The sequence below is a fragment of the Nanorana parkeri genome, unplaced genomic scaffold (genome assembly GCF_000935625.1).
Source record: "Nanorana parkeri isolate BGI_ZX_2015 unplaced genomic scaffold, ASM93562v1 scaffold136, whole genome shotgun sequence".
NCBI lineage: Eukaryota > Metazoa > Chordata > Amphibia > Anura > Dicroglossidae > Nanorana > Nanorana parkeri.
The window spans coordinates 8433-17471 of NW_017306404.1; the positions used below are offsets into that span (position 1 = coordinate 8433).

At 39.4% G+C, this 9039-nt stretch overlaps 1 protein-coding gene across 1 annotated transcript in view; it reads left to right on the plus strand.

Annotated features, from left to right (window-relative positions):
- Window positions 1–9039, plus strand: part of GFM1 (G elongation factor mitochondrial 1) — a gene marked incomplete at its 5' end in the record, with an annotated part of 42265 nt that overhangs the window by 4155 nt on the left and 29071 nt on the right. The window contains 8 exons of the mRNA XM_018553954.1: window positions 1627–1831; window positions 1928–2044; window positions 3093–3243; window positions 3340–3494; window positions 4906–4990; window positions 6033–6170; window positions 6335–6436; window positions 7770–7826. Coding sequence (XP_018409456.1) covers window positions 1627–1831; window positions 1928–2044; window positions 3093–3243; window positions 3340–3494; window positions 4906–4990; window positions 6033–6170; window positions 6335–6436; window positions 7770–7826 — 1010 coding nt within the window. The remainder of the gene's footprint in view (window positions 1–1626; window positions 1832–1927; window positions 2045–3092; window positions 3244–3339; window positions 3495–4905; window positions 4991–6032; window positions 6171–6334; window positions 6437–7769; window positions 7827–9039) is intronic.

Sequence of the window (9039 nt, forward strand, 5' to 3'; positions counted from 1 at the left end):
GTCATCAGCGGCTTGTGAGCCGCTGATGACAGCTATTACTTTAAAGGGGACAGTCTGCTGAACAGTTCTACTATAAGCTGATGGTCGCTGAAGCGACCATCAGCTTATAGTAGAACTGTAAATGCCAGGTCCGTACGACGTACTGAGCTGGCCAGCTGGAAGCACTTTTGTAGCTCCGTACGTCGTACGTCCTTGGCAGCGAAAGGGTTAAACTAAAATCTCACGATTCATGTCAGCACTATTTATTAGGGCATCGCAGAGTAAGGATGTAGTAAACTACAGCAGCCAATCGCATTTGTATCTAGTCTCAGAACCATGAGCGATGTTTGTGGGTTACTGTACCTCACACATTGCTCCTATTTCTATTTTACTCCAACTTTCTACAAAAATCTATTGTTTTCTTCTATTCCTGAGCATACTCTTCTCTCTTAGAATAGAGGCCAGTTCATCAATATTATCCGCTATCTTTTATAGTTCACTGTTAAAGTTTAATACCCTAAGATTCACTTTTGTGGGTCACAATTATTCACATCCCAATTATTGTATAAATTCCCATGATGCAAACAAGGGACTTTCATGATGCTAGTGAAACCGGTGAATTGGATATCAACCTAGATCCTAGGGACAACGTACCCAGGTGGGATCAGGGAAGTCTTCATGTGCTAATATTTTATAAAAAATGCAAATAATGTACTAGAAAAAGCAATTTATAAATCTAGGTATAATCCTTTCTTTAGACCATAACCAAACAATGGACTGACTCAGAATTAGATCCATCTGACTATTTAGTCTTCATTGCTAGTCAAGTCAAGAACATTTTGTATTGTGAATGTGGCTAATAATTATTTATGGCATTTTTATACTCGAAGCTGAACTCCAGACTCGCAAACCTTCACTTAAATATATTCCTCAATAGTTATGCAGGAGAAAAATCCACTTTGTGTGCACTAAATACCTTTGCAGCCCAAGATATTGTCATATGCAGGTAGTAGTGACGTAATTTCCGTGTAGTACATAGCCTGAGCTGAGCTGTGGGAGGGACCCAGCAGACCCCACCCACTACAGAAAACTACAGGAGGGGGGCGGAGACAACATCAGCAGTGACTGCTCTTTATTATGGGAAGCTCCTGCACACAGGCAAAATTTCACACTGGAATACTACACATATCTGGAAGAAATACACAAAACAAAAGCAGGATTCCAGTAACACTATACATCCCTTTTTATATTTAGATCATATTTGATTATCCCGAATGTCTGTTTTAATGTGAACTTGTGCTTTGCCCATGAAGCGACACCTAAAACTGCTATTTATCTTAAAATAGCAATGTCACATTATTTCATGATTTTATTTTATTTTTATTTTTATTTTTTTACCTCTTATGGGTGCAAAACATGCTTTTGTCAAGCTCATAGGTGCAGTAAAATGAATGACAGGATACTGCTGTAGTCTTTTATCACATATTTACTGCATATATGTTGGAGTATATGAGTTTTAGGTAATTTTATATTATTTTATAGATTTTCTTTGACTGTCATTGTTTTAGTGTTATTAAATCTTGCTTTCTCATATTGCTTGAAGTTGGTATGTGACAGTTTTTTGTCTTTTCTGATTATGTCTTCCAGGGCATGTGGATTTCACAATTGAAGTGGAGAGATCACTAAGGGTATTAGATGGGGCTGTTCTTGTTTTGTGTGCAGTTGGAGGGGTTCAGTGCCAAACTATGACCGTGAACAGACAGATGAAGCGATACAATGTCCCTTTCTTAACATTCATTAACAAGCTTGACAGGCAAGGCTCTAATCCTGTTAGGGCACTGCAGCAGCTCAGGTGAGTAGCACTGAATGCTCTCTACAGATTTTGGAAGATCCTTCACCATATAGAAAATATAGAGCCTTAGCTGTATTATATTCTTTTATACAACAGGTCCAAACTGAGCCACAATGCAGCACTGATCCAAATTCCTATCGGACTTGAGAGTAACTTTAAAGGAATCATAGACCTCGTTGAAGAACAAGCTCTATTTTTTGATGGAGATTATGGGTGTGTATAATTTAGAAAGATCTGCTGTTTCTTATTGTTTACACTTGTGGGAGTATAAATAAGCAATGTGCTTATTTAATGATATAGAACAGTGAGCAATAGTGTGATGTAAGCCACAACATAGGAAATAAGCCTTCATTTACAGATTTCTAAATATTTTTTGAACTGTCTGCTCCCCTGTGTAATTCTGAACTTTGACCTGTCCTTTTGACCCCACAACCAATCACTGTCCAGATCTTGCCACCTTCACTTACGTAGTGCTTCCAAAATTAACTAATGACGCCACCAAGGTACTAATTCACTCTTTGGTTATCTCTCTCCTCGACTATTGGAACTTCCTCCTCGTTGGCCTAGCTCTCCACAGTTTATCCCCCCCCATTCACTCCCCATGAATGCGGCTGTCAGACTCATCCACTTTATAATCTGCTGTTTGTCCACCTTCCCTCTGTCAATCACTCCACTGGCTTCCATTCACCCAAAGAATACAATTCAGAAAAAATCCTAATAACATAAGAAGCCATCCACAACTCTGCCCCCAGCTATATCGACAACCTTGTCTCAAACAATCACCCAATCCGACCGCCTGCTCTTTTGCTCCCTAGTCACCTTCTCCCATGTTCACCTCCATTACTTCTCCAGAACCTCTCCCATACTCTGTAACTTCCTATCCCAGCCTGTCCACCTTCTTGCAATCCCTGAAAGCTCATCTCTTCAGGGAAGTCTTCCCTGTCCTGTCTCTATGTAACAACTGAACTTTTAGTTTCTCCATCAACCCATCCTCACACAGTTGTTACCTTTTTGTATTCCTTGGTCCTCCTCTTTTTGGATTGTAAACTCTCATGAGCAGGGCCTTCCTATTCCTCTTTCTACCTCCTGTCTCATTTTATATTGTCAAGTGCTGCACAAACTGTTGTTGCTATATAAATCCTGTGTAATAATAATCTGCTCACTCAATGCTTTTAGAAATGTGATTTATGATTGGCCAATTTGTGTTTAGTACAGCACTGCAGTTTTCCTGCAATGAAATCGCTGTGTAATCTTCTTACAGGCAGCATGTGCGGTATGAAGATATTCCTGCTGAGTTCAGAGCAGAGGTTGCAGATAGGCGGCAGGAGCTGATAGAAAGTGTGGCCAATTCAGATGAAATTCTCGGAGAAATCTTTCTAGAGGAGAAAATCCCTTCTGTTGCTGACCTAAAGGTAAGTTGTGGTAATAAATAAAACTCCTGTCTTCTGCTATTTCTTCAATTTTTCTGTAATACGAGGTGATTGAATAAATGTCACTGTGTTTCTCAGTTGGCCATCCGAAGAGCTACGCTAAAGAGGGTATTTACACCTGTTCTGGTGGGAAGCGCCTTGAAAAATAAGGGTGTCCAACCTCTTCTGGATTCTGTGGTAGATTATCTACCAAACCCTGCTGAGGTGTCCAACTATGCCATTCTCAATGAAAAGTAAGTCTGTGATAGATGCATATAATCTGATGTGTCTGTACATCTTAGTATTACGTGATGCAATATACACTGAGATGGTAGTGGAATGTATTACATTGATCTAGGCACAGCCAAAGTTTTGTTGTTTTTATGAAAGCTTTGCAATTTCCAGAATAGTGGAGAGAAGGAGTCAAATCTTTATTTCTCTACTAGGTGGCAACAGCGCTGTGTCTAATAGTGATCTGCTTGTCAGGGATTGAGGATCATTGGTTTTCAGTTACTAGTTTTATTTTTTGTTTGGGTTTGAAAATCTGGAAGAAAATCTCTTCCCCCCAATTTTCAGTGATCCGCAGTAACAAATACCAAGTTGAATCAGATACATTAAGAATGAACTGAGCTTAAATGCTAATTCGGTGGTTAAGAGTAAAATGTATAAAATATATTATAGCTTATGTACTAGAAAAATGTATGAGTGGGGTAGGAGTTACATTATGCAAAATGGGTGAATGTCTGCTTTAAAGGCTGAGAAAACAGTAGGTCCCCCTGCACTCCTTACAGCGCTTCCGGTGCAAGTGAAAATAGTGGTGCTTGCAGTGACAATCACGAATGGCGCCCTGTACAACAGTCAATGAAAAAAAGTCAATTTATTTGGACTAAACGTCACACATCACATCGCATAAGCTAACGTTTCGGGACCACGAAGGGTCCCGAAACGTTGGCTCATGCGATATGTGTGGTGTTTAGTCCAAATTGACTTTTTTTTACATTTAATTTACGGAGTGCTAGTGATTTCTATTGTTCCTTGCTTTTAAAGGTTGTTCTTGTGAGGACTAGCAGGTTATACTTCATGCTAGTTGGTTAAAGTATATCTAACCCCAAATACAACCATGTAACGTATATTACAACTTACCAGTCCTTAGATGTGGTGGCTGCATTACTTTTCTTTTTTTAGGTTTTCTTTTATTTTCACCTGGTGATGCTGCCAGTAACACACTTACTTTCCTAGGATAACAACGCTCACTTATCCCGTATGTATGGAAGAACAGTGTTGTCGCCTTAGGACCAGACTGCAGAGTACTCCCTCTTCTCTTCTCTGTAATTCTCTAACCCTCGGAGAGCACAGAATAATATCAGCTCACAAGATTTTTATTTTCTTTTATTTTTTTTTCCCCACTTATCAAACAGATATATAACATAACCCTTTCAATTATATATTTAGCAGACCAAGGGTTAGGGTTTACATACACTTTAAATGCAAAAGTGTCTGTAATCTTTGTATGAATGTGGGTGGGCTTTTGCAATGTTCTTTTGTTTTCTGTAGGATAATACCAGGTGTTTGCTGTATAAACGTGGACAGTTGCTCATTATGTACCTTTTCTCCCTTTTATCTTAACTCATTTAGCAATAAAGTTAAAAATGTTTCTCTTTTTAGAAAAGGAGAACAGTCTACAAAGATACCGATGAGCCCTGTCAGGGATGGCTCTCAGGCATTTGTTGGACTGGCATTCAAACTAGAGGTAGGGTTTTTTTTAATATGAATATGGTTATTTGTTAAGTGGATTTGTCATATGTATGAAAGCTTGTGACATGAACTGCAGCTTTGTCTTTTCTAAAATCTTTTGGTCTGGTCACTCTCATCAGATACTCATATCATTAGGGTGCGTTATATTCAGTTAAAAACAGGAAAAAAGAAACCTGAAGGTATGACCCATAGCAACCAGTCCATTGTTATGCACTGCAAATGACAGCTGTGCCTTGACTGATTATTTTTCCTTTTTTCTTGCAAAAAATGGATGTCCTAAGTTCTTGTATATGTTCTAAAATATTTCTTAAAGGGAACCTGTCAGAAGAGAAAAATGGGAACCAATGTATCTGACTCAAAGGTCAATATTCCTTGGCTTTACTCTTCTCCATCCTTTGCTGTTTGGTAAGTCACTGACCTGAAATAAGCTTGTACATATTAAGTATTGGAATGCCTGATGTGGATCCAGGTCAGTGGCTTCCAAAGTAATTGAACAAGGATAAAGTGTATCTCTAGGTAAAACTTTTTCGGTAGAGTGGGGAATGATCCCTCTGTCAAGTTTTTCTTGCTATCTGTGTCCCCATTGGGGAGATTCACCCCTCTATTTGTCCTGGTGATCACTGTCGCTGAGTAAATGTAAGAGGAAATCCTAACATTTTAGAGTTGTTGCCAAAGGAATATCGTCCAATGGGGAGACCTTTTCTGGAGCCAACTGTCTAAGTAGAATTCCTTTGGGATATTTCCTCTATCTTCCTGTCAACGTCTTTGGGACAGGAAATGGGAATTTCATCAATGTTACGTCAAACAGCAAATCTAACCTGAAAAAAGGCTTGGTTATACATATACTTTAAGAATGTCAACTGTGGACATGGACCCTTTAAGGGTTTTCAGTTCCCATATTTCTATCCTCACAGGTTACATTTAAGCCTTTTGTGCAGAGATTATCTCTGTATGATCTATCAACTCAACCAGGATCTAGCAAGATGTGTGTTTTGTGGAAAATGTGCCTTCATGGTTTTGTCTTTTTTATTTTTTAGGCTGGTCGCTTTGGTCAGCTGACATACGTCCGTGTGTACCAGGGATTGCTGAAAAAGGGGGAATACATTTACAATACAAGAACTGGAAAGAAAGTTCGAGTACAGAGGCTTGTACGTCTTCATGCTGACGTAATGGAGGTACAGTGGCTTTTCTTGTAGTAACTAACATCAATAGTTAGTGATATTTTAAGAGCTTTAACTACACATTATACATTTTATTACTGATAAAGCATGCAGGTTGTTTTGCTTTCTGAATGTTTACAGCCCAAACATTAATTGTTACATGCCATTTGTTTTTTAAGGATGTAGATGAGGTCTATTCAGGTGACATCTGTGCATTGTTTGGGATTGACTGTGCAAGTGGAGACACTTTTACCAGCAAATCCAATGACAACCTATCTATGGTAAGTTGCATGGTTTAAAATGAACATCTTTGAGAAAATGTTACAGAATCCACTATAGCAGTGTTTCCTTTTCATGTCCTCTGGTCCAACCAACAGGCCATATTTTCCTGCAAAGCGTACAGATACACTGAGTGGCCAGATTATTATGACCACCCCATCAGTACTTCGTTGGACCACCTTTTGCATTCAATACTGCGGCGATTCTTCTTGGCATTGACTCTACGAGATGTTGAAAGGTGATGCTAGGATTCTGACACCATGCCTGATGAATAGCACTGTCCTGTTCTGTGAGATTTGATAGTTGTGGAACCAGCTGCCTGATGGCTCTTTCAACTTCGTCCTACAAATGCTCAATTGGATTGAGATCTGGTGATTGTCGGGGCCACCTAAGCAAGGTAAATAGCGAGCAAGTTAGAACTTATCTAGCAGTGTTTCCACTTCATGTCTTCTGGTCCAGCCAACAAGCCATGTTATACTGCAAAGCTTACAAGTACATAGGCAAGTAATTTAGTAATTCGCTAACTTTGTGGATATCCACACATCTGTGAACCGGACTTTAGGATCGGCTTGGAAAAAAAACTATATTATGATATATATGCTAATAGAGTGTTTGTATTTTTTCCATGCTTGAAAATTGGTTACCTGCCTTTTTTAGACTGTAAAACTGCATTGTCAGAGCTCAGTGAAAATCGTAACCCCTGCCATTTGCCATTCTGTCAAGTCTTGATGATGGTTTTATGTACGTAGAAACCACCAGGGATTGACTTAGGTAGCCACTGACAAGTACCAATCCCGCAGAGAATGGGAGAAGGATCTGATATCCTCCCTAGAGGCTTACATTGCCGGGTCAGTGCAACAATGCAGCCCACATTTGCTGAAAGGTTCATTCTCTTTTCTTTGTAGTAATGCTGGCCATACACAGTGATTCTGCCAGTGAAAGCTGATTGACGTTTGAGAGTGTTAAAAAATTGCCGTGTTTCTGGTCTGTATAAAGAAATGACTGGCAGATCTTCCAAAATGTCACAATAATAATGAAGTCTCATCCTGCTGGTTTGCGCATATATTTTACATAGTAGAGAATGAATCCGCAAGAGTGAGGGAGTCATTGAGCCCACCATACTCCACGCTGATATACCACTTCTGAATGGACTGGCCTTTTTCATCTATAAGGGTGACAGAATTGAGTCTCATGTCAAGACAGCGCCTGTGGAATATAATTGATGTGAATAATGGTTCCAGTTAACTGTATAAAAGTCAAAAATCTCTCAGTTCTTAATCCGAGGTCTTTGACGCTTTTTCTGTTAGAAATGATACATCCTTTTTCTGGTTGCAGGAGTCCATCCATGTACCAGATCCGGTTATCTCTGTAGCAATGAAACCGGTCAACAAGGTAAGATCCTGACGCGTATGTATTGGCATTTAAAAATCTTGTTTGCTTTGTTGATCATTGCTTGTCACTCTGGGACTCTTTTTGACGCTTTTGACATTGTCAACATTTTTGGGAATATTTACATTGGCAGAATGTAAATTTATTTGAGTTTATACACCTATAAACCTGCCCCCCACATTTTTATAAATAAAACATTAAGTTAGTGTTCATGAATTAAAGTGCCAGTAAACCTGAAGTGTATTTCTTCATGAGAGTTTTTCAAATAAAATAGTCTTTTTATATGTGCCCTTCTTTTTTTTTTCTGTGAACCTATTACAGTTTGTAGGAAATGCCTGGTAATCCTGCCAGTTATTTTCACTTCCTTCTTCCCAGCGGCAATGTTCTGTGGACCGATCTGCCCTCTGCAGCGTTGCCACCCCTGTGCATATGTTGTACAGTATCTTCTGTTCCCCTCATCTCCCACAAACCCAGATCACAGGCAGGAATGCATAGCGGGGTGACTTCTCTGTGGCTTAGCCCCGCCTAGAGACAGGGGCCATTCACTGAAGAAAGGAAAGTAAATTGGATATTTACCAGCAGCTCATCAGCAGCTTAGCGCTGCCCACAGACCAGGGCCATGCAGTGGGGCAAAGAAGGATAACAGTAATATGACCAGATTATACATTTAAAAAAGGTATTTTTTTGGGACTTGTATAATGATGGGATGCCAAGAGCAGTGTGCTATAATCCATATTAATCTAACAAAGATCAGGCTAAGTCTTACCAGACTGGAAAGGGTTTTGCAAAGGCCAGCTCTAGTTTTATACAGAATTCAGCCATTTCTCACCCTTCAGAATGCTGATGCTGGCTTTAACCAGTTGACATCCGCGGTGTTAAACCCCCTTCCCATCCAGGCCATTTTTCAGTATTCAGCGCTGCGGTACTTTAACTGACATTTATTCCGTCATGCAGCGCTGTACTGAAATGAATTTTATACCCTTTTTTGGGGACAGATAGAGCTTTCTTTTGGTGGTATTTATTCACCACTGGGGGTTTTATTTTTTTACTATATTAAGGAAAAATTACCGAAATTTAAAAAAAAAAAAACAGTTTCCCCTATATTAAATGATAAAACATTTATTATTACCCAATTTTTTGGTAAAATATAAAAGATGGGGTCACGTCGGGTAAAAAGACACTAAACATGTCAAGCCTTAAAATTGCGTGCGCGCGC